The sequence below is a fragment of the Oenanthe melanoleuca genome, chromosome 17 (assembly GCF_029582105.1).
Source record: "Oenanthe melanoleuca isolate GR-GAL-2019-014 chromosome 17, OMel1.0, whole genome shotgun sequence".
Lineage (NCBI taxonomy): Eukaryota > Metazoa > Chordata > Aves > Passeriformes > Muscicapidae > Oenanthe > Oenanthe melanoleuca.
In genome coordinates, this window is record NC_079350.1 from 10,590,612 (window position 1) to 10,618,466 (window position 27,855).

At 50.2% G+C, this 27,855-nt stretch overlaps 1 protein-coding gene across 4 annotated transcripts in view; it reads left to right on the forward strand.

The window, feature by feature from the left end:
* Positions 1-27,855, forward strand: part of EXD3 (exonuclease 3'-5' domain containing 3) — a 204,998-nt gene that overhangs the window by 93,587 nt on the left and 83,556 nt on the right. For all 4 annotated transcript variants that reach the window (XM_056504861.1, XM_056504864.1, XM_056504862.1 and 1 more), the window contains 7 exons: positions 322-535; positions 1,705-1,814; positions 2,925-3,099; positions 4,163-4,329; positions 6,524-6,694; positions 13,974-14,027; positions 16,025-16,156. In XM_056504861.1, coding sequence (XP_056360836.1) covers positions 322-535; positions 1,705-1,814; positions 2,925-3,099; positions 4,163-4,329; positions 6,524-6,694; positions 13,974-14,027; positions 16,025-16,156 — 1,023 coding nt within the window. The remainder of the gene's footprint in view (positions 1-321; positions 536-1,704; positions 1,815-2,924; positions 3,100-4,162; positions 4,330-6,523; positions 6,695-13,973; positions 14,028-16,024; positions 16,157-27,855) is intronic.

The window sequence follows — 27,855 nt, forward strand, 5'->3', positions numbered from 1 at the left end:
GATCGGCCTGGCAGGGTCAGGGAGCTGGAACTCCATGTCAGGCTGAGACACAGAGCTGGATGTGGCCACTGCCATCCACTGCCTACTCCCCAAGGCAAGAACAGCTGCTGCTTCAGGCTGCTCTGGCTTGGGGAATGTGTTAAGAATTGTGCCAGGGAAGGTTCTCGTGGGTGATACAGGTGCTGTGGGAGTTCTCTGTGTCTGTGGCAGTTTGCACAAAGAGCTGCAGGTGCTAGGAAGGAAATGCTTATGTCCTGGAGACTCTCCAGGCTCCTCTCGAGCACAGGGAGGCTCTGGGTGCAGAAAGTGTCTGTGTTGCAGCCTGGACAGGTGGTTGGAGTGGACATGGAGTGGAAGCCTTCCTTTGGCATGGTGGGGAAGCCCCGTGTCGCCCTCCTGCAGCTTGCACTGAAGGATGAGGTGTTCCTGCTGGACCTGCCACAGCTCCTCGAGCAAGCTGAGGCTGAGGGAGAGAAGGAGAAGCTTCCCCGTTTCATCCAGATGCTCTATTCAGACTCAGCCATCACTAAACTAGGTAACACCCCTCTCTCCCCCCCACCCCGAGGTTTCACACAGCCTGTTCTGTCATCTTTGTCATTCCTAGGTCCTCTTTGTGTTGTCATTCCCTAAATGCACTTGCCATAGAACTGGCTTTTGTTTGAGTCTTTTTTCTTTTGTCTGAGTGTTCAGACACTGCCAGACCAGGAAGCAGTCACTGGTGTAACTGGGAATGATAGGAATACACAATTCTGTATTTCTATCTGTATTCTGAGAACCACAGAAAATCCTGAGCTGGAGGGACCCAGCAGGATCATCAATCCAGCCCCTGTCCCTGCCCAGACCCCCCAACAATCCCCCCTGTCCATCCCTGGTGCCCAAAGCCCCCTGGAGCTCTGGCAGCCTCGGGGCCGTGCCCATTCCCTGGGGAGCCTGGGCAGTGCCAGCACCTCTGGGGGAAGAGCCTTGCCCTGAGCTCCAGCCTGAGCCTGGGCAGTGCCAGCACCTCTGGGGGAAGAGCCTTGCCCTGAGCTCCAGCCTGAGCCTGGGCAGTGCCAGCACCTCTGGGGGAAGAGCCTTGCCCTGAGCTCCAGCCTGAGCCTGGGCAGTGCCAGCACCTCTGGGGGAAGGAAGGACCTTGCCCTGAGCTCCAGCCTGAGCTGCCCTGGCCCAGCTCCACACCATTCTATCTCCCCATTTCAGGTCAGATCCAAGTTCCCTGGTTTAACTTGCTCTCTCAGACTTGGGATTGTCCTAGCCCTGTACTAATCCCCAGCTGACACCCAGCCTTCAGTGGTTCTGGTAACTCTGGTGGGCAGAGTCTGGGTGTGCTGTCCCTGTCCCAGAGCTGCTGTGCTGGACACCATACACCTCTGAATTACCATACATGGTTTTTGGAGGCTTTTATCAGGAGCTGCTAAACCTGGATTTCAAGGGCAAATCCAAAAATGCCTTTCCCAGTTTTTAGGGAAGTTGATCCTAAACTCAGCATTTTTCATCCACCTCTCTTCTCCCTTTATACGCAGGAGTGTCTCTGTGGAACAGAAGAGACAGGAGCCATCATTCATTCCCCTGTTTGAACAGTCTTCCCACCAATGCTTATAAATATCTTGTCAACATTTTGACTCTGAACTAGAAGAAGCTGCAGTGCATTAACCATGATTTGAGTTTTCTTACCTGTGTGATTTGGGCTTTTTTTCTCTCCAGGTTATGGGATGTCTGGAGACCTCAGCAGCCTTGCAGCCACATGTTCTCCTCTGAAAGACATGGAGAAGCAAATGCAAGGTGTGGTGGATCTTCTTGCAGTGGACAAACAAGTAAGGATAAACCCATGGAGATGTGGGAAATGGTGTCTCCTGCATGTGGATAACTGTCCTGAATCCACAGCACTGTCTGTTTGCACCCTGGATTGGCAGGGAGATGGCTGCATGAGTAAAGAGACCATTTCCTCCTGAGGGTTTGAGGTGTTGGGATTCTGTAAAGGAAGACAGAAGAATTTTGTTTTCATCAACTAAAAAGTTAAAGCTTATGATACTGAAAGCTTTTTCATAGCCTTTATAAAAGCTGTGAAAAGCTCTTAGAGACCCAGCTCCATTCAGCCAAGACAAGGTTTCTGAGCACAAGTTGCACTTAGGAAGAGGAAGTTCTTGTGGAAATTCTGCTACTCCATGGCCATGCATTATTGAAGCACATATGATGGAGTTAATGATTTGCACAGAACCCTGATGTTCCTAGGAGGGCTGGAGTTCCTGGTGGGCTCAGCACAGGAATTTCTGGTCAGCTGAAGCACAGCTGTCCCTGGGTTTGCACGCAGGGGCTTTCAGCAGCCTGTGAAAATGTTCAGCACAACCATTTTAATGGGTAAAATGTACAGAGTGTGTCTGAGGCTGTGGGTTGAGGTGAAGCAGATCTTTGGGACTGATAGCTTAACCTGGGAAGTGCTGCAGGGGCTGACATAGCTGCCAACAGCCCACAGTTCAAGCTGAGAAATGGCAGCTGCAGGGAGGGCTGCCAGGCTGTCACAGGAATGCCTTTCCCACCAGGACTAGGAGGAGAAAAGTGCTGAACAGCCACTGCTGGTCCCTTACTGAGTGGATGCCCAGCAGCCTCCAGCATTGCTGAGCACCCTGCAGAGCCCAGGGAGCTTCATCCCAGCCCTGCTGCTCGGGCACAGGGCTGTACAAGAGTGCCCTGTTTGACTTCCCTTGGCTGTGGAAGAGATTTCTCTGCAGCAAGTGTGTTTGTTAAACAAATAACCTGACGCCATGTTTATCTCGTGCCACCCCAGTCCTTGTCTGGGGCTGGGTTCAATATGCCAGGCACCAGATGGATGTGATAGGGCTGTGCCTGGCCCCACCAGCTGGAGCTGGAGGTGCTTTGGGAGCTGCTTCTTAACCAGGTGGTTTCTGTCTCTTTGTTTCCATCAGCTGCAGTGGGGGAAGGACGGCCGGAAGGTCGATGGACTGTCCCCAGAGCACAGGCACCAGGAGAAGGGGCTCAGCCTGCTGGTGCAGCACGTGCTGGGGAAGCCTCTGGACAAAACAGAGCAGCTGTCAAACTGGGAGAAGCGGCCACTCCGGGAGGAGCAGATCCTCTATGCAGGTCTGGGTGCTGCAGGTGCCCAGGGCAGCCTGTGTTTGCCTGCTCTGTCCCCAGGAAAGTCATTAATAGCAGAGGAAGAAAATGGCTTTGCAGATTAGTTCCTGTTCAGAGGAGCCAGCACATGTTTTGTTTGTCCTTTTGAGGACATGAGTTTAATGGTTGAAGTTTAAACTGTCCAGTGATTCATTATTTCCCTTATGAAGGAATTCCTGTGCTTTGCAGATTTTGTGTGATGAAACATCACCTCAGTGGAAACTCCTCTCAGTAACTGATGAGAGGAAAGTCCACTTCCTTCTGCCTCATTTCACAGCCTTCCTGGGAAACAAATGCTGTGTTCATTTGTCACAGTGAGGTGCTTGTTAGAGCTGGGTTTGAAATGGGCAGATGTGGTGTCAGAAACTGCAGCACAGACTCAGGGCTATTGGAGGGACCCACAGAGTTTATTGCTGATTACCCCAGAGTCAGAAGTCTGTGTCTAAATCTTTTCCTGGTGCATCAAAGCACAGTCCTCTGATGCAAACCAGCCCTTTGTTAAATTGGACTATCCTTGGAGCTGACACAGTTCCCACAAAAGTTAATCACTGGGACTTGTCAGACTGGCTGGGAGAGTTCTGCAGTTGCCATTGCAGGGAGCAGGAGCACACAGCAGTGAGTGTGGGCAGGTGATTGCCAACAGCTGGGGCAGTACCTGCCCAGACATTGCATCTCTGGGGAAGTTCCCTTCCTGTCAGGAGGGGTGATAAGGAGCTGTGGGACAGTGGTGAGGAACAGGGGCTGGTTGCAGCTACCTGGTGGTGGTTGGAAAAGCCACACTGCAGTTTGCATTGGGTTATTGGCTTAGAGTGGAGCTGCCTCTTCTTAGGCACTGCTGCCTTGACCCCCTGTGACTGTGGGTTCAGCTGTGATGCTCAGGGAGCCAGTCCTGGAGCTGAGGGTATGACGTGAGGGAGTTGCAGCTTCACAGTTGTTCACAGTGGCTTTTCCAAAGGTGGGGGCTCTTCCTTGCCTCTGGTTTACTTTTGAATGATCTTGATATGAGCTGAGGCTCACATTCTCCCTGCAGCCTCAGATGCCTACTGCTTGCTGGAGATCTATGAGAGGCTCTGCAAGGACCCCGAGAGCTTCGGGCTGGGCTCCGACCTGACAGACAGTCTGATGGGAAAGCAGAGCAAAAAGCCCAGGGAAAAGAAGCAGCTGAATAAACAAGAAGCATCATCACCTTCTGGACAGGTTTGTAAACATCTTCAAAGAGCTGCTTGTTGCTCAGGACCCCTGCAAATCACACATTGCTGCTCTCAGTCACACCATTCACTGTGCACAGCTTGCTCAGGACACTTGCAGCTCACATCCTCCTCAGCCCTCCCTCCCAGGACCCTGTGCTCCCTCCTTGGCCTGCCTGGCTCCAGCTTGCCCTGCACTTCGAGGTTCACTTGTCTTTGCACAGTGTGGTGCAGAGCTGTGTGCAAGCCCAGTGAGCCTTGCTTGTGGAAATGCTCCTTCCACATTTTGGGTCTGGATTCTATGGCCAAGGTTTCAAAACTCTGACTTCCTTACTTTTGCTTTTTATTAAGTTTCCACACCTTGCTTTCACACTGGGAATATCTCCTTTATTGTGTCTGGAGTAGAAGTCTGCAAAGTTAAAAGCAAATGATCCATCAAAAATGCCTTTCTGCTGAAGGCTTGTCTCTGCCTCCCTGCCCACCACCACATTCCATTAGAGGCCTCTCCCAGAAGTTTGTGTTGTGGCAGAGCCTTAGAACTCCACCAGGGCTCTGTGACTCTGATTAAGTATCTTGGAATGTGACTGGTGCCTCTCAGTAATAAAGTTTTACATTTAAAATGGAACCAGTCAGTGGTTTATGCACCTTTGGAAACCTTGGCACGATCTCATTTTGTTATTGCCTGAGAAGACTCACCATGTGTGTCTGTGTATTCTGGGGCTCAGAAGTCAGTGGCCCTTCCATGGCTGGGCTGAGATGCTGCTGTGTCCACCTGTGTGTAAATGTGCAGCCTCCCTTGGCATTCAGCAGGCAGGAAAACATGGAGCTTCTCCCTGAGCACTGCATTCATGGGAATGTTGTGTGCTACAGCAGAGCTGGTGGCTGCTGCAGAGGAGGGGAGAGTGAGCACCTCAGGCTTCAACCACCTTGGAAACCCACAGGCCATCTTTGTGTTCTGCACAGTCAGATTCATCAGCCAAGAGGCAGTTGGTAAAACCTGGACTGGGACACCAAAAGAAGCAGAGTTCTGGCTGCATCCTGCAGGAGTCCAAGCTCTCTTTCCCACTGTTTCCTGGTCCACTATCTGAAGTGAGGCTAATGACTATTCTCCTTTTTAAGCTTTTTGCTGTCTTCTGGCATGAAAGATGAGAAAAAAGCTCTGTATGACTGTGCTGAGAGCCAGTTGCAGCTCCTGCACATCTGTTTGAACAGCAGCAGCAGCCAGGGGTAGTGTCTCCAACTGCCTCAGGTTCTGGGGGCAGCTCCATCCCTTGTCACTGTGCTTTGGTGTCACAGCTGCATCCCCCAGGATCCTGCAGGAGCTGGTGACAGCCCAGTCTGCCTCAGAGCCCTGGGTGCAGGGAGCAGCAGTTGGCAGCTGCAGCATCACACCAGTGTTGCTCCTGGATCTGAGCTGGCTCCCATGGACAGCCCAGGTGGAGCTGCCTGGTGTGCCACAGCATTCCCAGCTTGGGGCCAGCTCCTGCAGAGCTGATCTGCAGTGCTGGCTGCCTGCATAGCTGCTGGCAGGTCCTTCAGTCATCCCAGCTGATTCAAGTTCCTGGAGTCAAAAGCTGGACATTGGAGGTTCCTTAATAACTTCCCTTCTCCATGAATTTAGCTATTGTACTTCTGGGAGCCTCCCAAAGCCAAAGTCCTCCAAGTGCAGGAACTCCCTCAGCAGCAGACATTTGAAATAAAACAAACAGAATTCAGGCACTGCCTATTTTTAACCTGCCAAGGATAACAGAGTTGACATGGTTGCTTTGTCTACCTGTTTCTCCCTCTGTCTGTCCCGAATCACAGCTTTGTCCCATGTTTATTAATTGCAGACTAATTTCAGGGAACAGCAGCCTTGACTGTATTTCTGTGACTGCTTGAAGATGAATGTCTGTGCAGAGCACTGGAGGCCAGGCTGGCACTTCTCCAGGGAAAGGCTGCAGGTCCCTGGATCAGGTAGCCAGCTGGTCAGGGAGAAAATGGCAAATTCAGAATTAGACCCATCATGTCCTGCCCCCTGGCCAGGTGGTGATGGCAGTGTGGACAGGATGGGAAGGAGGGTCTGCAGAGCATGGGGAAGTGATGGCACAGGGGAAGGAGGCAGGTGGATGTGCTGTGGTGGGTGAAACAGACACAGGGAGGAAAAACACAAGTGTGCTGGGAATCAGCCTTCTGCTCCTTAAGGATCTCCTGCCTTTCTCTAGGAGTGCCAAGGACCCAGAAGAGAGCCCTCAGGCCCCCCTGCCCCCCTCTCCCCCCGGGAGTTCAGCGTGGTGTGTGACAACATGCTGCAGGGCCTGGGGCGCTACCTGCGCTGCCTGGGCGTGGATGTCCGGCTGCTGGGCTCTGAGGATGACCACAGGAAAGCTGCTGAGGTGAGCTCACCCTTCCCATCTCCAGGGGGACATGATGGGGCTCACTAGGAAGTGCTCAGGCTGCAGGAGCTGCCCTGTGGGTCCCTCCTTCCATCCCTGTGCTGAGTCCCAGCTCTTTGGGTCACCCCGAGCTCTGGCAGCTGCAGCCAGCTGGTCTTGTGGCCTTGGTTCTCCACTTCCAGGAGAGAGGAGGAGAGCAGAGACTGCTGTGATCTCACTCTTACATGTCTGTGTTTTTGGCAGCTGGGGCAGCTCGAGTCATGACAACACAAGTGGAGGGTAAAGATCATAGAATCACAAAATGGTTTGGCTTGGCTTGGCTTGGAAAGGACCTTAAAGATCATCTCCAACCCCCAAAAATGTGACCAAATGTCTTTGGGGACACTGTGTTTGCAAAAAGGCAAAAGTCAGTAAAAGGAACAAACATTCACTTAGATTTCTAATGCACTCCGGTCTGGGCTTACAGGGAAGGTATTTGTCTGCCTTGTGTACAGGTGAGTTGGGCAAAGCCATAATCTGAAGATGGCTCTTCAATACAGAAGGGAGAATGTCCTTAATCAATGGCAATGTAGCATCCTGGCTGGCCTTGTGAGATAACCCAAAGGTGATCAGCCACACCTTGCAGTGATATTTGGGAAAGAGGGGACCATGAGTATTGCTCTGGGTTCCCATAACAACTCTGCCCCTCTGCCTGTCGGGTGAGAGATAAACGCTGCTTCATTTCAGGCACATTTCTGTCCCAGGAGTGCAGATCACAGAATCCCCTGAGCTGGAAAGGACCCACAGGGATCACCCAGTGCAGCCCCTGTCCCTGCCCAGACCCCCCAACACTCCCCCCTGTCCATCCCTGGTGTCCAAACGCTCCTGGAGCTCTGGCAGCCTCGGGGCCGTGCCCATTCCCTGGGGAGCCTGGGCAGTGCCAGCACCTCTGGGGGAAGAGCCTTGCCCTGAGCTCCAGCCTGAGCCTGGGCAGTGCCAGCACCTCTGGGGGAAGAGCCTTGCCCTGAGCTCCAGCCTGAGCCTGGGCAGTGCCAGCACCTCTGGGGGAAGAGCCTTGCCCTGAGCTCCAGCCTGAGCCTGGGCAGTGCCAGCACCTCTGGGGGAAGAGCCTTGCCCTGAGCTCCAGCCTGAGCCTGGGCAGTGCCAGCACCTCTGGGGGAAGGAAGAGCCTTGCCCTGAGCTCCAGCCTGATCCTCCCCTGACACAACTTCTGGCCATTCCCTCAGGTCCTGTCCCTGGTCACCTCAGAGGAGTGATCAGTGTCTGTCCCCCCTCTTCCCCTCAGGAGGAGATAGTAGACTGTGATGGGTCTCCACTCAGTCTCCTTTTCTCCAGGCTGAACATACCAAGTGTCCTCAGCCATTTCTCATACAGCTTCCCCTCAAGGCCCTTCACCATCATTGCCCTCCTTTGGACACTCTCTAATGGCCTAATGTCTTTCTTATATTGTGGTATCTAAAACTGCACTCAGGGCTCAAGGTGAGGCCATCCTGGCCCACAGCAGAGCAGGACTATCCCCTCCCTTTACCAGGCCAGCCCAGGATGCTGGGCCTGATGCTCCCAGGACACAGATGTCCCTCCCTGCTGGTTCCAGGGCACTGCTGACTCACATTCAACTTTCTGTCAACCAGCATCCCCAGGTCCCCTCCCATGGTGCTGCTCTCCAGCATCTTCTTCCCCAGTCTGTTTGTATATCAGGGTTGCCCCATCCCAAGTGCAGAATCTGGCATTTTCCATTGTTGAACTTTGTCTGGTTGGTAATTGCCAAGTTCTCTAAATTGTCCAGGTCTCCCAGAGGGCCTCCCTGCCTTCCAGGGAGTCAGCAGAGATATCCAGCCCACATGGTGTGTGCTGTCCAGTGTGCATGGGTCACCCAGCCTGGTGTGCAGGATGTTTCCTCTTCAGATGTCTGCTTGGCCAGAATCCGGGGCAGGCTCTAACTTCTGCAGAAATAATTAATATCTCCTCCCTGCCAAACTTGCACAAGTTATTTAAACAAACTGGTTCTCAGTGCCTCCCCCCAGAGCCCTGTCTCCACTTCTCATCCCCATCCCTTATCGTGCTAGGGACAGGATGTTTGACATTGCTGTCTCCATGGTGACCAGACAAACATCCTTTCACTATCAAAAGCCCTTGGAGTGTTACTGGATTGCAGAGCCTTTGATCTGGGTTTGGATAATCAAAGATAAAAATAGACTCCTCCCACCCTGTTTTATAGCTGGCTGGTCCTGATTGAATCAAAGTTGAATGTTGACCCCACTACACCCAAAAACTTGGGGATGTTATTGCAAAGGCAGCAGAGGGTTTGGATCCTGGTCACTGAGTACAAGACAGGTTTGGGTGTTGTCCCAGCACAGTCTCAAACTGGTGTCACTAGGAACACCTAAGAGTGTACAGCATTAGTGTTTACTCTTCAGTAAAGTCTTTTCACTCAAATGATTTATCAGTCATCCTACACTTTCCTTGTTCCAAGAACTCCTGCAACACCTGGCATTTACTCTTTATTGTTCTCCTTCCTTTTCTTTGTTACAGTGGCTTCAGGTATTGGTGGGCACATGGGTCTGGTCCTTCATCCTCTGTTATTTGGGATCAGGCTTAAAAACCTGAGAACTTCCTCCACTGTGCTTTGGCAGTTATGGATTTTATTAATTTTTTTGCTTAGGCTAGCACATGTGGCAGGAATTGGTTTGGCAACCCCCATTCCCATGGATGTGAAACCTGTGTTCTGCTTCGTGTTGTGCTGTTGCCATTGACTAAATATTTTATCTTGGACTTGTCAGGGTGAGTTTCTTGTGCCAGATCTGCAGAGGTGTGAGAGCAGGGCCTCTGGCACCACCATCCCCTGGATCCCCTCTGGCTGACCAGACTTAATGCTGGAGTTGGCAGTGCTGCGTTAATGGTTGGACTCAATGACCTGGGAGGTCTTCCCCAGCCTTAATGATTCTGTGCTTCTGTTTATCTGCTGTAAGATGCTACCAGCTTGCAGTCTGTGCTTTAATGATGCCATTTAATTAGGATTTGACTGGAGAAGTGACTGATTAAAGTTGCCTGTCATAAGTGCAGATATGGAAAATCTTTAAAAATGGAAAAACAGTGGAAATTCATACTGAAAATGTCTCTGGTTAAATCTGTCTTTGTGTGAAAGGCAAAGAAGTCACAGGCTGTTCTTACAGAAGCATTTTAGCTCCTGTCCAGGAGCAGCAGCCTCTCAGAAGGGCAGTGGTTTCATTAAACCCTCTGACTTGGGGCAGTGGCTCAGACTGCCCAAGCCTGTGTGCATCCAGCCATTCCTCCCCAGGGATTCTGACTCCAGCTCCAGGCAATCCATGGGGTAAAGAATGTAGAGATTCCACCTCTGGGATGCAGCAGGTTCTGTGGATGCAGGTGCTGGGTTTGGGTAATCTACCCTTTGCCTTTGCACTTACTCCTATAAGCAACATGTTATTTGCAATTAATACAAATTTCTTTACATAAAATTGTGCCCCTTGCCTGTTGTGTTCTTACCCAGGTCTTTCATGCCCCATCCCTGGAAAATTCCAGGTCAATTTGAATGGAGGCTCTGAGCAGCCTGACCCAGTTGAAGATGTCCCTGCTCACTGCAGGGGAGCTGGAACAGGATGACCTTTTAAAAATCCCTTCTAAGCCAAACTATTCTATGATTTCATCTTGTGTTCTGCAGACTTCTCTATGCAGAGAATCTTAAACCTATCATTTGAATTTTCCAGATGATTGGAAGGGGATGGGAAAGTGGATGTCCCTATTATCTCTGCAGTTCTGCAGAATCAAAGCAGTGGGATCCTTCTCACACCAACCTTATAGGATCACCCAGCAGCCTAAGTGACTGCAGTAGATCCTGCAATGTTGTACCTCAGGGACAGTGCAGAAGTTTTTAAGAAAATGTTGGTAGTCTCTTAGGTTTCTAGTAAGAGACTCAGTGGAATCTTAAAGCTGCTTCAGTTGAGTTCTGGGTAGGTTACTTTATTTTTTTTAATGGACTTTGCTGTTGGTCTTCAAAATGATCCTCATCTCTAAGGATAATCTGATGCTAAGGCAAACCTTGTATCTTTTGAAGTACATAATCACCAGAAGGCAGGTAAAACTGGCTTCCTGAGGCTCCCATGCTGGGGAAGGTTCCCTTGCAAGGTTCCACCTCCCTGCAAACCTCTGGTGAAGCAGCGAGTTGCAGAGGAGGCCAGGCTGGGTGGATCTCAGCAGGGAGAGCAATGTGCACCCAGATCTAAATTGCCCTAGACTGATTTGGAGCCAGGTGACACAAAAGGGATTTTAATGCTGCAGTGAGGAGATCTTCACCTAATGGGGGAATCTAATCTTGGATCTTGTCTCAGCTTTGACTTTTTTCCATATTTTTTATGTAGATGACATTCTCCAGGTTTGCTGGTCCTTTTAGTCTGGTGGGGAGCTAAATTCACAGAGGGCAGATGAAGAGCTGTATTGCTTTTAAGATCAAGACTAGGCTTTTGATGTTTGGTCAGCAGGAGGAGAAGATCTTTCATTGGAGACCTTGATACAAATGGGTCTGCACAGAGAAACAAAATTGGGTAGATGGTTTTGGTGTGACACTTAAGGCCATGTTACAAAACCCTGTGATAACTCTGTGCAATTAATTTTTCAGGAGTGCTGAAGAGAAGATTAGGGTTGCAGTATTGGGAAGGCTGGACTGAAGAGTTCTCAGAGCTGTTAAGTTCTTGGTTTACTGTCTCTTTTAAAAGAGCCTGGGATTACAGGGAGGGGCTCTGGGTTTGGGCTGGGCTTTTTGATCCCCTTCTCTAGCAGATCCTTGTCTGGGTGCTTTCCCAGCACATATTTGGGGCAGACACTTTCTGTCCACTCCCTTTTGGTCTGAAGTGGGGACTTGCTGGCCCAGGCTCAGGATCACTGCAAGGGGGACACAGCTCTTCCTGTACTGCAGTTTGGCTCTTTAAGGACATGTGGCATTGCCCAATGTGTCTTGCACAGACTTGGCAAAGTTTAACTTCCAAATCCACAGCCTTGTGCTGCTGGTTTTCAGAACCTCCTTTGGCCCTGGTTCAGGACGTTTGGGTTGTCACGAATCATCCTGCTGCTGGTGCTGGCTTGGAAACAGAGGGGCTCTGTCTGCCCTCTGTCCTCAGGCATTGTCCTTCCAGGTCTCTCTGACACTAATTCCTGTGGGTTCATTCATTTCTGCAGGATGGAAGTTGGCTGAACAGACAGGCACGTTAAGGGCTAATCAGTAGTACCAACAGATCAGGGAGTGCTTTCTCTCCAGAAGGTCTGAGCCTTTTCCAGAGGAAGTTGATATTATCTTTGCAATAGATTGTGAAACTGAGGCCAATGCCCTCTCTGCACTTGGGCTGGGGCACAGGTTCCTGACACCCACGCCAAATTGCTGCCCTGGGTGCTCTTTTCCTCTCCTTTGCATCCCTGACCAAACATCCCCCCATGGTCCCAGTGCTGCCTTCCCTTGTTGCTTTTGGAGGAAAAGAAGGAATTGTGTCCTTTTCACCAGCACATACCTTCTGTGCTCTCAGTCAGATGTGCTATCACGTGGCTTTTCTAGCTCTGCATACTTCTCCCAGTCGTTGTTCCAGAGGCAGAAAAACATGCTGGAAGAGTTATTGCTTTTCTCTTTTTTATTTGATGTTCTTTGCCTGTCTCTGCAGAGCCATTTAGATAAGGGGATTTATCAAGCTTGAACTAATTAACCCTGGATGCAGAAAGTCAGAATGGAGTGCTCCAGCTGTGAAATCCTCAGACTTACCCTGAAGCAAACATGGGTCTGGAGGAATTCCACATCCCTTTTCCTTTGTTGGCAAATCCCTGGGTGACCTTTTGCTGCTGACCTACCAGACCTCCCTCACTAACGTGCCACAAGGGTGCTGTGCTGGCTGCTCAGTAGCAGAACTGCATGGGGAGTCTGTGCTGCCCCTTCAAGGCTCCTGCTCTTAGAGACTTTTTCCTTTACTGAGAGAGAGAGGGTTGATTTTGAAAGAAATCCAGTAATTTTGCCTCTAGAAAGATGCTTTAGAAGTTGCTGCCAATTGCTTTCTCAGTGCAGAACTTTGTGCCAAAGAGTGACTTCACAACTAAAGGAGCAAAGCAGATACCTGAAAGCTCAGGAAGAGGAAAAAATGAAAAAACAGGTTGTTTAGCTGCCTGCATGGGGCCCTCAGAGCCTTCTCCCCCTTGTTTCCTGTTGCTATAAGTCCAGTGAGTGTTAAAAGAATGACTACCCAAGACAGAGCTTAAAAGCCAGGGTTGGTTTGTCTGGTGCTCCCTGGCTGTGCTCGTGGTGTCTCTCTGGGAAGTGCAGCAGGACTCTGATCCCAAATATGTCTTCCTGCCAAGGGTAGAGAGGGATCCAGAGAGAGCTGCTGCACTCTGAACCAGATGAGAGACCTCCATGACACACATCTGGAGTCAGTGAAAAACACAACAGAATCCAAGCCAGAGGAGAGAAATAACCTCGTGCCTACTTCAAAGCAGATGTCTTGTCAGCAGGATCAGAGCTGAGCCCTGGTTCCCATGCAGATCCTTGGGAATCCTCCTGCTGCTGCAGCCATGAGGCTCTGTCCCTCCTGCAGAGGGCTGAGGGTGGGAGGCATGGGTGCCATTCAGTCATGTCACACTTCCACTCTTGCAGCTCCAGGTTGTGTCTCCCTTTGGCACTGACCCCCTGCAGTGTCCCCAGCCCCGTGTGAAGGTCAGCAGGGCAGGTGAGGAGGTGATAAACTCCATGGGAGATGTTCCCTGCAGCCTGGAAAGGTGCATAATTCCTGTGTGTTGGGTTTCCAGGATAATAACACCCTCCTTCTCTAAGGAGCATTTTTTGTTAAGGGTATGAAGTATGCAGACACATTTCATAGTACTTTTTTTTTTTTTTTTCTGGAATTACGTGCTTAGGTTTTTATTTTTACCTTTTTCCCCTGTGCAGCAGAAGTGTTTTCTTCTTTGTGACCCAGATTGTGGAAATAGAAGTAGTCTGGGTTAAGGGAAAAAAAGGAAAGATTGTTTTGGATAGGATTGTTTCAAGGTGGAATGGTTCCCTGGGCCATCTGTGGTACAGGTGCACCAGCAGCTGGTTCCAGCACGTGGCAGGGATTGGCAGGGGTGAGCCATACACTGAGCTGCTGCTGCTCTCAGGAACTCTTGGCCAGGCGTGGACTGACACCGAGAGAAACACTTGATCTCTCCAATTCTCTTTTCTGTGACTGCAAGTAAACTTGAACTCAGTGGAACTTCAGCCCCTGTTCACTTGGATTTTTACCATTTTTTCCAGATTGCCCGACAGGAAGGAAGAGTCATTTTGACCTCTGGACTCCCATATCAGACTGTGAGTTCCGAGCTGCTGGCGTGTTTCTGGCTCTGATCATTGGTCTGGGGTGTGCAGGGGAGAAAAGAGGGAAGGGCAGCTGTGAATGCAACAGCTGGCTTGGCTCTTTCAGGTTTTCTCCATTAAAAGCTACATTGAGGGTCTTCAGAGGTTTGCTGTTCTCAGCTACCAAGACTCAGGGTGAACTGCCTTTTTATACTTACTCTCAGTCCTTCATCAGGGGAGTGATTGCTCTCCATTGGGGGCGGGGGTGGAAGTCAAGCCAAGCAATCCAGAACAGTGTTTCTGTCTGGTCTCACTGGCAGGTGAAAGGCAGCTCAATTCCTGTGCTTTTTATGCCAGAGATTCTTGCTTGCTGGCTGGCTCCACACTGAGGGAGTTTCAGCTCTCAGGAATAATTCTTCAGGCTTGGAAGGCCCAAGCATGGGTCTGGTGGAAGCTGGAGAGTTTTTGTGTTGCTCTAGATAAACAGAAAAGCTAAAGCAAAGCCCAGCCTTGCCCTCAGCACCAGCTGTTCAGAGTTGTTCACAGACACATTTCAAAATGCAGTGCTGAACCTGCCAAGCAGTGCTTGCAATGCTGTGACGTCCTACTGCAGGTCCTTTGCAATTTTTTACTGCCCAAAAATCCATTTGGAAGAGTGAAAAGATTCTGGATGAGCTAGAGTTCTGTTCACATGAGCCAGGGAGCAGGACTCCTTTGTCACAAACTGTCAGTATAAAGTCTCCCAGCTACTCAGGCCGTCAGTCAGAATATTTGCAGAATAGGGATGGCTGATTTCCTATGAAAAATCTGAGTGTGGAATAAAACTCCCCCTATAATGAGACATGTGAGGCAGTTGTGGCCACCCTGCAGGTTCCTTGAGCCTACAGCAGGTGGAATAGGGAATTCAGCATCCAGCATCATCCTGTTTGGCAGAGCTCTAATTTCAAAGTACTGTTTAGGAACTGCAAAAGAGAAATAGCTGCTCCCAGGGTACAATACTCTTGGGAAATGTCTGGTTCCCTTGGCTCCCTGGCCTTTGGATGCCCTCCACAAGGATGGGATGGCCCTGCCAGGCTCCTTTACTGGTGTGTGGCTGATCCCACTGCTGTGAGTCCCTGGCATGGTCATGAAGATATGTCTGGGACTTCCCAGTACTCATTCCCAGATGCATTCTTCTCTACAGAGTGTGGAACAAACACTTAGGGACTGCCCACATAACCCCTTCAAATTTCTTGGCCCTCAGGGAACTCCAGGTGAAACATTTGTGTGAATCAGAGGCTCACTGGACATAGTTTCCATCATTGTGCTTTGACACACTCTGTGGCATCTGGCCAAGTTTCATTAGAAAACTGGGATTGAATTCAGTATCCTTTTGCTGCCCCTGTCAGCACCACCTCACCAAATTCTGAATTGATGGGACTTGGATATATTCTATAGAACAGAATCATGGAACTGTTAAGGTTGGAAAAGACCTTTAGGATGATCAAGTCCAGCTGTTAACCCAGCACCACCACCACAGTCCCCACCAAACCATGTCTCCAAGTGCCACATCCAGATGACTCTTGAGCACTTCCAGAGAGGACTCCAGAACGTCCCCAGACAACTCATTCCAATGCCTGACACCTTTCTGTGAAGAAATGGTCCCTGAAATCCAATCTCAGCCTCCCTTGGAGCATCTTGAGGCCATTTCCTCTTGTTCTGCCACTTGTTAGCTGGGAGAACAGACCAACCCCCCCAGCTGCATCCTCCTGTCAGGGAGCTGTAGAGAGTGAGAAGGTCCCCCCTGGGCCTCCCTTTCTCCAGCCCAAATCATGTTTCACACACATAAACCATGCACTGCTTCAGGAGGCAGAGCCCTGGCAGGGGTGGCTGTTAGGTTGCCAGTTGTGGTGCTGAGATCAGAATTCAGACTGTGAACACACACTGACTCCAGGCATTTTCAGAATTCAAACCAGGATATCAGAACAGCCCCACGTGCCCTGACGCTCAGCTCACCGGTGTCTCTGTTGCAGCTGCGCTCCCAGGTGGGAGAAGGAAGGTGTTTCTCTGTCAACTGCTGCCAGAAGGCAAAGGAGCAGGCGCTGCAGGTGCTGAAGCACTTCAACGTGCAGGTGTCCCCGGGTGACATCTTCAGCCGCTGCCAGGTAGGACGGGGCTGGCCGGGGCCGCGCTTCCCGCGCGCCCGCCGCCCCCTGCGCTGCCTCGCGCTGCTGGGCCTCGCTCTCGGGCTCCTCCTGCTCCCCAGGGGCTCTCCTTGAACCTTGGCAGCACCTGGCAAGGCCGTGAGGAGCTGTGAGTGCAGTCACACCTGTGACATCTCCGTGCTGAGGGCTCAGTCAGAGGCTCTGCATCTGCAGCTTTGCTTGAATCTCGCCTGGTTTTCTGATCTTTGGTACTTGGCGTGTGTTTTGGCATCAACTGTCATGGTTGGACTTTCTTTGTTGCTGTGTTCTCTGTCTAGGACACATGCTGTTTTAATTGTAAACCGTGTTTAATTATGGCTCTGTGATTCTGTTAACACTTAATTACTTTAATAGGAAGATTTTTTCATAGGACTTCTTTTTTTTTTTTTTTTTCAGAAGCTATTAGGTTAATTCATGTCCATGCTAGTTGATGACTTCAGATTGTGTTTGGCACTGGATATCTGTGGATTGCTGTTAAGAATAAATTTTAATTGTGTTAGCTCAAATCACCATCTCTTCCAATTTCACTCTTGTATTTGTTACAGCAACACACCGAAATCTATCCCTTCCCAAACTACAATATAAACCAAGAGGGAACTTCAACATCTTTCACCTTACCAGTGTTTAAAGAGAGAAAAAGAAGCAAGTTGGTTAGAAAGTTAGCTTTTTCTTGGGGTAAATAAGGCAGTGAGTCTGGCTGGATGCCTCGTGGTGGAGATCTGGGATTGCTGGCCCAGTGGAATTGCACAAGTGGTGTAGGAGCAGAGACACCAGAGAGCCTGTCCTGCACCTCTGTTTATATCTGCTGTCAGATGTTGAAACTGGATCTGTAACTTACAGAGCAAATGAGAGTTGTCCAGCTCGGCAGGTTGGCTGTGAGAGGAGACTGATGAAACTCCCTGCAGGTCAGATCCACAGAACAGGAGTTCATCTTACTGCAGGATAAACAGACATATTCAGCTATGGGATACTGCCTTTAGTCCTGTGCTTTTATTGTCCCAGAACAGATTGCAGTTGTTATACACACATATATTTATAGTGGCACGCTGGCTTCTTGGCTGTTTTAAATAAACCTTTAAAAAACCTCATGGATTCTCCAATTCCCTGACATCCCATAAAATAGCAGTGTTCGTCCTGATGGTTGTTGAAATACCACAAAAATAAGCACACATACACAAAAACCCCATGCTGCAGGAAACTCTGTGCTCTCTAATAAATGCACGAGACTGTGCAGTAGACGATGGAAAACTGACCCCTCACCCAGGATCTGGGGTCTGGAACTGGTTAACTCTACAGGTTTAGTACATGCTGTCTTAGTTTACAATATAAATAGAGGTAATCAATCTGGCTAGGAATATATACTAAGTGTTCTCTTACTTCCAGGAGAAATGCCTTCCCTGTAAATTGTGGTGGTGGAACAGCTGCATGTTTTATACCCTTCAGCATGGGAAGATGCTGATTTGTCAAACCTCTCCCTGTTCTCAATCATATTTACCTTCATTTAAGGCCTTGGCATTTTGGAGCTGATTTTGCTCAGCTGTCTCTGCAGACAGCACAGGTCTGGCTGATGTGCTGCTGGTGCTCTGGAGGAGAATCCCAGCTCTCCCAGCTGCATTTCCTGGGGCTGTGGGAGCTGTGGGCAGCACAGGGAGCAGGATCATCCTCCAGCACTGTGGAAAACTGTCAGCCCACATCAACAGTGGCAATTTCTGCCTTCAGGAGGGTGCTCCAGGCCTCCATGGCCTACAGAGACCTCAGCAGTTCTTTTGTATGTCCTTCCTAAAATGTCCTCATTCTTTGCAAACCTAATTTGGTTTAATTAGGATGGAGCCTGAAACTGCTGAGCTATGCTTGCCAGCCTGTCTGTGCTGCTCCAGCACTGAGGGCTCCCATCTGCTCTGATCTCTGCCCTACCTTGCAGAGCACTTTGCTGAGGGGTGACAGGGTGGTGACAGAGGGTTTTGGCTGCCCCAAAAGCAGGGCCCCAGAAAGAGCCCAGTGCTGCTGTGCCTGTGCTGGGCACGAGGAGGAGGATGAGCAGTGCTGATCCAAGAGCTGGGCACCTCTCCTGCACGGAGCTGGGCCTGAGCTGCCAGCACAGGGTGGGTTATCTGTGTCCTCAACCATGGCTGTGTGTCACAGGAAGCAATGGGCACCCTGCCTGCTCCTCTGTCTCACGGAGCAGGGGCTTGTTTCGTCTCCTGGGGTCTGTTCTGTAAATGATGGAGTGAATATGGCAGCAAATGTTGTTGTAACAATTAATGTGTGTAGTGCAGAGAATGTGGTAAAAATAGGTCCTGATTCAATGTTGTACCCAAGACTGCTGGAAAATATGTTTCCTCTGTCAGCTCCCTCAGCAGGGATGGACTGGTTCTCTTTGCAGATGCAAAGAACAGGCTTGCTTTGCAACCCTGCCAAAATACTGTTGTTTCTTCTGTTCAAACAATGGCCAATATTGGCTACCTCTGACCTAGAGCAGCAAGTGCACAGGGAGTGTCATCCAGGGGCTGCTCAGCATTTCTGCTCCCACTTGTGCTGGGCTTCAGCTTGGTCATTCCAGTTAAAGACTCCAGGAGTGGGGACTGCTGCCAAAGGTGTCAGTAATGGTGCAGGAATGACCTTTTCATTACATGTGTTTGTCAAGTGCTTGTCTTGGCTTGAAAGACAGGTGTCTGCTAAGGAAGGCAGGAGCCTCTCTTGAAATAGAAAATGTAAACCCCCTCCCTCCAAATTACTATAATTTTGAAATTAAGGAGCTCTCAGGCAAAGTTATGGGAATAGGAATAACAGTTCTTTACTATGAAAATTTAAATAAAAATACAGTAATACAAAACAAAAAACCCTGCCAGAGTCAGAATCCAAGCTGACACCCGTCAGTCAGTCAGGGTGTTGGCACAGTCCCATTCAATGGTGGCTGCATCCTCCTGCAGGGGCAGATGTGGTTCAGCTGGAGCAGTGCTCCTGGAGAAGGTGCAGTTTCCTCTGAAGCTCCAGGGATGATGTGCAAAGGTCTGGTTTTCCTCTGGAATCCAGTGGGGGGAAAAAAGGCTGCTCTGGTGTTCTAAATCTCAGTTTTTATCTGGGTAGGAAATGTTTGGCTCCTCCCCTGGCTGGAGCATCTCCCATGGGATGATGGAATTTTATCAGTCATGCCCTGGGACTCACTGGCCATTAACAGGAGATATCTCCTGGAGGGAGGATGGGCTGTGGAAAGATAAAGATGATTGCCCAGCTGGTTTAAAGGTGGCCCATTAGCAGAGGATATCTCCCACAGAGATAAGAAAGCAAGCTTTACATCTTTAAATCACAAGAGTTTGTCACTGTGGCTTGAAGGGACAACTGTGTTCAGTGTTGTTTGGGCTCACCAAGAAATTCCTCCTGGAATCTGAAAGAGCCTTGTGGCTAAAGGTTTCTAAGTGCTGTAAAACCCTCACTGGTGTGAGGCTCTGCAGCAGGTTTGGAGCCAGGAGGGCCTGTCCATCTGCAGAAAAGCTGTGCTGGGCTTTACTCAGGAGTGGAGCTGCTGCTCAGCTTAGTCCTGGGTCTGAGGCTTCGCTGAGGCTGCAGGGTATGAGGGGGGAGTAGGCTGGGGGACCCAGGTCCTGAAGAGCTGCTGTGCCACCCCCACCTCCCCCGGGCCTCTCTTTCCTTTCCCACCCTCTCTTTGACTTGACCCTTCAGCCTTTAAGCTGGCCGGGGCAGGGACCCCTCCTGAACAATGCCTAACGCAACAGGAGGCTGATCCCAGGTGAGGTTTCAAGGCTTTCCTGCAAGGAAAAATGATTGCTGTTATATCCCCTGCAAAAATAAATGTGTGGGGAAAAAAATCCAGGCTCCAGCTGCAGTTTGTGCATCTGAGCAGCCCCACATTGATGGCAGGATTATCTGCACATTCAAATAGGTTGTCCCTTGCACTCTACTGAATGCTCTGATCCTAAATAAGCAAATTACATCACCTATTCTGATGTCCTGTTTAACTTATGACCTCAGCCTGAGCACTGCAGGATGTGAGAGATAGCTGCTCTATTTCATTGTCTGGAGATCTGATATATTTTTCTACTTTTTTTGCCCCCCCTTCCCTGCTCTTTCAGGTTCTAAACTGCTCACCCCAGCCTTTACAAAGGTGTTAGCATGGGATTAGGAGTAGGCAGGGAGGAGGGGGGAGTGAGAGGAAACTGCCTTTTTTTTTTTTTTTTAAATTAGGTGCAAAAGCATTCTAGCAGTTGCAGCAAATGTTTCTGGTTTTTTGTGGTTAAGGTAACGAATTTCATTGCTGCAAAGCTCATCATGTGCAAGCTGATTTACACAGAGGGAGCCCAGGATGGAGCAATCCATTTAGCAGGGACAAAGAAAAAGGCCTCATGATGAGATGGAAACCCTGTACTTGGGGCACTTTGCAAGAACCTTTGAAGCCAGCCTGGGAACTCTGGCAATATTAGTTGATAATTAGTAATATAGATCCCTCAAGCTGTCGTTTAGATTGAAAATGTGCATGTCTCTCATGAGCTTCTGTCACACCAATCTGATCAGCAGGCTTTTTTCTTCCTTTTATGTGGGTTGCTCTGTCGGTCCAGACGATGATGAGAACTGCCAGGCATCGTCTTTCTCACTCACTTGTGAGCTCAGCAGCTATCTCCTGCTCCAGTGTGGCATGGAAGTGGAACCAGGGCAATTTTGCTTTGTGGTCACCTTTCCTGGCCTGAACAACAGTCATTTTATTCATCTTAAAATGCCACTCGTCCTTCCCCATGCGCAGAGAAAAACCAGTGAGATTGAAAGGTTGTGTATTTTGTGAGATGTTTCTGCCCCAGCAGACAGTAAGGGCTTGGCCTTGGGAGTCACTGAGGACAAAAAGCATCTTCAGCTCCAATGGGGCTGAGACATCATCAAAGAATTTGAAAATGTCAGTTCTCATAGCCCCTGGTTCAGCTTCTGAGCTGCCTTCCACTGATGCAGCATCACGTCTCCATTTACTTCCTTTCAGCCCTGAAATCTCTTTGGAAAGCCCTGTGTCACTCTCTAAATGAAGAATTCATAAAGGGTCACGTGTGTTGGATTGCAACTACTTGGGAATTCTGAGAAAGAGAGTATCATTTGGAAACCCTCTGTGGTTTAATAAAAGGTTCATCCATAGGATGCAATTTGTCAGCACCTACAGGTCAGGAAAACCTGTGATTAAGAGCATCTGTGGTTTCCCCAGATGTGTCAGTGAGCTGCTTACTCCTCCCCAGTCACCCAAAGCAGGGCTCAGCCCAGTGCCTGCCCACAAACGTGGGCTGTGATTTCTTGCTCCAGAGTGTGATTGTTCAACACAAAGGGTGAGGCCCTCTTAATCCTTTTGTTTATCCTGCTTTCGGCAATTCCGATGGAATCTGCAGCCTGTGCTGCAGAGCTCCATCCAGGAAGCACAGCTGGTATTATTCTGCCTCCACAGACACTGCTGAGGGAGTGGATTGCCCTGCAGAGGTACTTGGCCAGGGCTGGCTGAGAGGCTGAGTGGCCACTGGCCCTGGCACCGCCTCGCTGAGAGACCGAGCTCGTTGTGTGGAGTGGCTCCACACAGCACTCATGAAACAACATCAGACTCTGGGATCATTTGTCATGGCAAATTCTGCTTCTTTTGAGTCTCTGGTTGAGATTTTTATTTGCTAACCTCTAATGGTTTATAAACGATAGTGAGAGCTCCTAGTGAGTGGTGACTGTTCCCTGCAGGGGGTGGGGACACCCCAAAGCAGCACAAAGACCAGGGAATGCTGTGGGTTGGAAGAGACCCTAAAGCTCATCCAGTTCCAACGCCCCTGCCATATGCAGGGACACCCTCTACTATCCCAGGCTGCTCCAAGCCCTGTCCAGCCTGGCCTTGGGCACTGCCAGGGATCCAGGGGCAGCCACATCCCGTGCCAGGGCGACCTGCGCCAGGGCCTCACCACACACACAAGGAGGAATCTTTTCCCAATATCCCATCTAATCCCGCCCTCTGGCAGTGGGAAGCCATTCCCTGTGTCTTGTCACCCAAGGTCCTTGTCCCAAGTTCCTCTCCAGCTCTCCTGGAACCCCTTTAGGCCCTGGAGATTCCAGCAGACACCGAGCAAGCCCCAGCCCGTGGTTGGCAGGCAGGGGGGCAGCACTCTGTCCGTGATGGCTCTGCAACATGAGTGCACACAGCACCAATTCTGTAAAACTCCCAGCCTGGAGTTGGCTTAGCCCTGTGCTGTTGGCCACATAAAACTCAGAGTTCCCCAAAAAGAGCTCAACTGGGCCTAATTCTCAGCAGTGAGCCCGGCCGGCGCTGCCTGGTTCCCACAGACTGCACACTTCCCTGCCAAGATTTCAGTATCTTCAGAAATTCAGTGGAGCATGAAGGTCACAGCAAGGGGAGAATGACAGCCTGAGAGGTTTTTTTCCTCTTTCAGCAGCTCGGAGCAGACTGTTGTCTCTCTCTCATGTTGACTGTTTTCATAGGGTTAGCGTGAAGTTTATGTTTTACACAGCCCAGTGGCAGTGGGAGCTGGGATCAGCTGTGTTTCTTCAAGGAAGACAGTCTCATGTTGCAGACTTTCTTTCTCAGTGTCTGCTAAAGCTCGGTTTTCAGTGAAATTTCCCTTACAGATCTTTGTCTTGAAGGTCTCTTTGTGGATGTATGTGAGAGACTGTACCTAAGGTTTCGGTTTGAGTGTTTATTTCAGTTCTTTTATTTTCACTTGCAAAGCTGCAGGAGGAAACTAAACTTCAGCAGGGAAAGTTTTTTCAGTGTTATGTATTCCAGTGCTCAAAATGATGATGCCAAATTAGCCATTAGAGGTCAAACCTCAGCTGACAGCAAATGTTTTCTTTTGAGGAAGCCATCCTTATTCCTGAGAACCAGTTTTGTTGTCCTGTGCTAAATGCAAGAAAGGTATGAATGTGTGGTTTTTCCTGGAGGGCAACACTAGCTGGAAAAATGCTGGTTTTAGCCAGTGGAAACAGCACAAGCAAACAACGATTGGCAGTGAAAACAGCACTTGTATTTAGACTAGCATAGAAAAGAAGACACAATTTAGTACAGAGTAAATGTCCTTTTCTGCAGCCTGTACAAGACTTTTTCTTCCTCTCACGGGTTTGGACAGACTATGAAGTATGTTGCTCAGCAGAGATGCTGGTGCACTGGGAGAAAGTAATGAAGGGTCAGCAAGTGACAGTGATGGAGTGACTGTAAGGAAAACGAGGAACTCTCTGGAGAAGGCAGTGACACAGCTCTAACTCCCATGTGTCCTGAGCAAACTGTCCCCATGGTTTCTCTCAAATGTCATGAGAAGAGATTTTCAACCAGTTTAAGTTCTGTTGGTTTCCAGTCCCCTGTGCCTCCTGAGGTCATAGTTCAGTGTATTGACTATGTCAAGAAGTCAAAATTCCCATGTTTTATGCACTGTGTAGTTTCTCCTCCTTTTTGACATTGGTGCCCTTATAATGTTCTTTGTTTGTATGTCATGGTGAGGGTGGCTTGGCCAGCTCCCAGTGTTTGAATGGGGGTGGGGACTCACCAGAGCAGCACAAAGATTATGGAATGCTTTGGGTGGAAGGACCTTAAAAGATCATTCAGTCCCAACCCCTGCCATGGCAGGGACCCCTCCCACTGTCCCAGGCTGCTCCAGCCCCAGTGTCCAGCCTGGCCTTGGGCACTGCCAGGGATCCAGGGGCAGCCAGAGCTGCTCTGGGCACCTGTGCCAGCCCTGCCCACCCTGCCAGGGAACAATTCCTGCCCAATATCCCATCCAGCCCTGCCCCTGGCAGTGGGAGCCGTTCCCTGTGTCCTATCCCTGCATCCCGTGTCCCCAGTCCCTCTGCAGCTCTCCTGGAGCCCCTTTAGGCCCTGGAAGAGGCTCTGAGCTTTCCCTGGAGCCTTCTCCAGACTGAACACCTTCAGCTCTCCCAGCCTGGCTCCAGAGTAGAGGGGCTCCAGTGCTGTGATAATTCAGTATCAGGGCAATGGTTTCCCAAGTCCTGGTGAGAATTCTGCACAAAACCATTGTCCCATGGTTGCAAATGCCACTAACTCATGCTACATGCTTCATGGGGACTGCACAGCTCTGCAGCCATCCCAGGTCCACAGCAGTGCCAGCAGCAGACCTTTGTTTCTTTAGAGGAGGAATGTGGGATCTCTAGGCATGTTTGGAACCTTCCTTGGAAGCACCATAGGCTGAGCTGCACTTGGCTTCTGTGTAGAGTTTGCCAAATCTGTAATTGCTCAGCACCATTTATCTGAAGACCTTTAGGCATTAAACTGTGACACTTCCTATGGCATAAACCAGCCTGTGTCTGTTATTCACTGTATTAATTGGACAAAGTGACTCCCTGTGCCAAAACTGTGTCCATAGGTCCTGGTGAGATGTGGTGCAGGACTGTCTTCAGTACCTACTGCTGCAAAGGCATTTCCAGCTGGTGATGATGGTCAGCAACATCTGTGGGGTTCCTTGGCCTTTCCAGGAATGCTCAAGTTGCATCTGGTGTGAATGAGTGGCTGGATGGAAGAGACCATTGTGTGTTTGTGCAAACCCTCTCAGCCAAGGACTACACAAAACCAAGGACACAGAAACAGGAACAGCCACAGCAGTATCCTAGTGAAAACAGAGACAGAAAGCCTTTAAATGAGTTTCTCAATTCATGTGTTGTGTCAGTCTTGATGAAAAGCATATTTTGCAGCTATTGTGATGAAATGCAGCTAAGCCCAAGGTAGGATCTGGCTGAGCAAGCTTAGAGGGAGAAATGGCAGTGTAGAAGTTTTGGCAAAGGTGGAAAATGTAACATTCAGGGCATGCTCCTTTATCTTTACTTGTCCTAATTTAAGACACACAGTGTGAGTTGATCACCCTTTTATTCATGGAAGTGTTGGGACAGGATGCAGTTGAAAGCCTGGTATTGTCTCATCCCCAAAAGCTTCTTTATTTCTATTCCCACCTGAGATTTTCTCTTGATGGTTTCTGGGAGAGCTGCCCCTGCTGAGGCATTTTAGTGAAGTGGAGAGTGCATTGCAGGGGTGTTCCCCTTGTGATGACCTTACCAGCTTACCCGGGTATAGTGTGGCTATAAACATAACAACAGGAGGGGTGTGATGGTGTGCCAGAGATATCCTTTAATGCACGTGCTCCGAGGAGCAGTGTCCAAAAGCCACGTTGTTCCAAAGGCAGGCAGTGACCAAAGACAGGGGTGGGGTCGAGTTCACATAAATAGTGAATACCTGAATGCAGAGGGCCAATCCCAAAGGCAGGACAAGGACTTGACCTTATGTCAGAGGCCTTGAACCAACAGAGAACAGGGCCAGGAATAAGATTTACTTTGGAATGAGCTAATTAGCATCTTCGCAGTGCCCGGTTTCCCAGGGTCTTAGGTTTGTGTCTCCCATCTCAGTTGGTTCAATTCCCACACCTACAAACAAGGTCATACGGACAGTGACAGCATGGAGTGATCAATGTTCAGGGATAATAGGTCACTGGGGAGTCAGCCTGAAAGCTGAAGCCTCTCAAAATATCTGGAAATTGTGGAACAGAAAGTTAAGCAGAATCAAGTACAGCCAGAGAGCTCTTTCCCTGGCCTGCCGCGCTGTCCGCTCCCCTCAGCGCGGTCCGGCCGGAGGAGCTGGCACTGCGAGGTTTGTGCTGCCCCGAGCAGACAGACAGTGCCCTGGGGCGAGGGCTGAGCCTCAGGCGGGCCGAGGCAGGAGCAGCTTCCCTCGGCCGGGCCGGGCCGGGCCTGCTCCGGCTGCCCGCGGCTGTGGGGCCGCTCCTCCCCCGCGGGGCCTGCCCTGGATCCGCCGCATTTACTAACATTTACTGCCGGCTCACATTACCCCAGTGAAAATAATCGGTTATGCAAAGTTACGCTGTTTAGATTGGGTTTCTTCTATGTGGCCAGCGAGGTGTGAAAGTCAATCTGCACCACAGCCCCTGTGGGCACTTTCTCGCTGCTGGCTGGATGTCAGAGCTCTGGGCTTGGGCTCCTGGGGGAAAAACTCGGCTGAAAGGTGGTTACAGTGGGACACACGGGGTTCCTAAACCCGGCCTGGCAAAGCCAACAGGCCACCTGAGAGGAACGGTGACCTCACCTGAGGTCAAGCTCCGGGGAGCCCTCTGGTCACCTCAGCCAGGCTGCTGAGGACAGGCCAGCTGCTGACAGAACATGCTTGTTTATGCATGTCCTATGGAATCACAGAATAAAGTTGGAAAAGTCCTTCAAGATCATCAAATCGAACCATTCCCCCAGCACTGCCAAGGCCATCGTGTCCCCAAGTGCCACATCCACACAGCTCTCAAATCCCTCTAGGCTGGGCAGCCTGTTCCATTCGGTTTGAGATCTAATCTGAAACTCCCCGGCACAACTCGAGGCTGTTATCAGTGCACTCCTGCTCTCAGGCCATCATCGTGGTCCCTGCAGAAACTGCAGAGTAATCAGTTAATTCTCACCATTAGGAGAAGGACTTGCTGTCACAGGGAGTCTTTCATGGTATCCCTGTGATGCTTTTCCTTGTGATCATCTTCCTTTGCCCAAGGAATCCTCAAGGAATCCCAGATTTGGAGCTTAAATGCAGAAAGTCCCTGTGGACCAGCAGCCCCTCTGCTGTCCTGCCTGCAGCCCTGCTGTGCCCGTGATTCCTGCCTGCAGAGAGCCGGGCTGGCTCCCAGTTTGAGCTGGGAGGGGCTGTGGGAGGCTGTGGGAGGCTGGGGCTCAGGCTGGAGCCCTGACTGGCCCCAGAGTGGGACCAGTGTGTGCTCACACAGTGGCACCTCCAGGCACTGCCGCGGGCCTTGCTGGCTGCTCCTGGGTGTTCGTGAGCATCGGAGGATCCCAGGTCGGTGGGGGAAGGTCCAAGAGCTGCTGGTCTGCCCATGTTCTGCAGGCCCGATAGAATGGAAGAAACACAGAAAGGCAGCTCATGCATATTTAAATCAGTGCCAATTTATGCTGTCGCTGATCTGTGACTTGCCGCAGTAACATTCATATTCAGCTTTAACGCCAAAAGCTGCTTTCTTACTCCTTAATGAAAAATACCTCTTTAGGGCTTCTTTGAAGTCGCCACCGCTGAAAATGCCGGCGATATTGTCACCATTGTTAGTGTCGGCAGCCCTGGCAGGCCCGGAGCCGCTCCTGGCGGAGGCTGGCGGGGCTTTGTCCCGCAGCAGTGTGCGATGGCTAATGACGGCCGCCCGGGGCTCTGCCAGGCGCTCAAAGACCTCCCAGCCTTGCGAGTGGCAGGGTGTCCTTCTCCTGGGGCCAGCCGCAGAAGGAATGCCACACTCAGATTCTCCTACCTAAGCTGCATCAGCAAAGTTATTTTTTTCAGTTGCAAAGAGTCATCCATGCGTACAGAGCCGTTTGCTTAGCAGGAGAGAGATAGCTGTGTCAGTAGAGGACATGGAATAAATAGAGGGAAAAGGTTAGGTGGGAAGACCCCACTAGTTTGAGGCATTATTGTGTTGTAATGTTGAAAACATCCTTTTGGAAAAATATGAAAGGCTTTGAAAACTGAAGCCAGGGTCTGTGTCGGACACAGGACGAGATTCACCCATCCCCAGGGTGCAGTGATGTTTATGGGTGCAATTAGGAGCGTGAACGGCCTCGGCGGGCCCAGCTCACACAAGCCATTTGCAAAGGAGAGCCAGAAGAACGCTGGATGGTCCCTGAGAGTC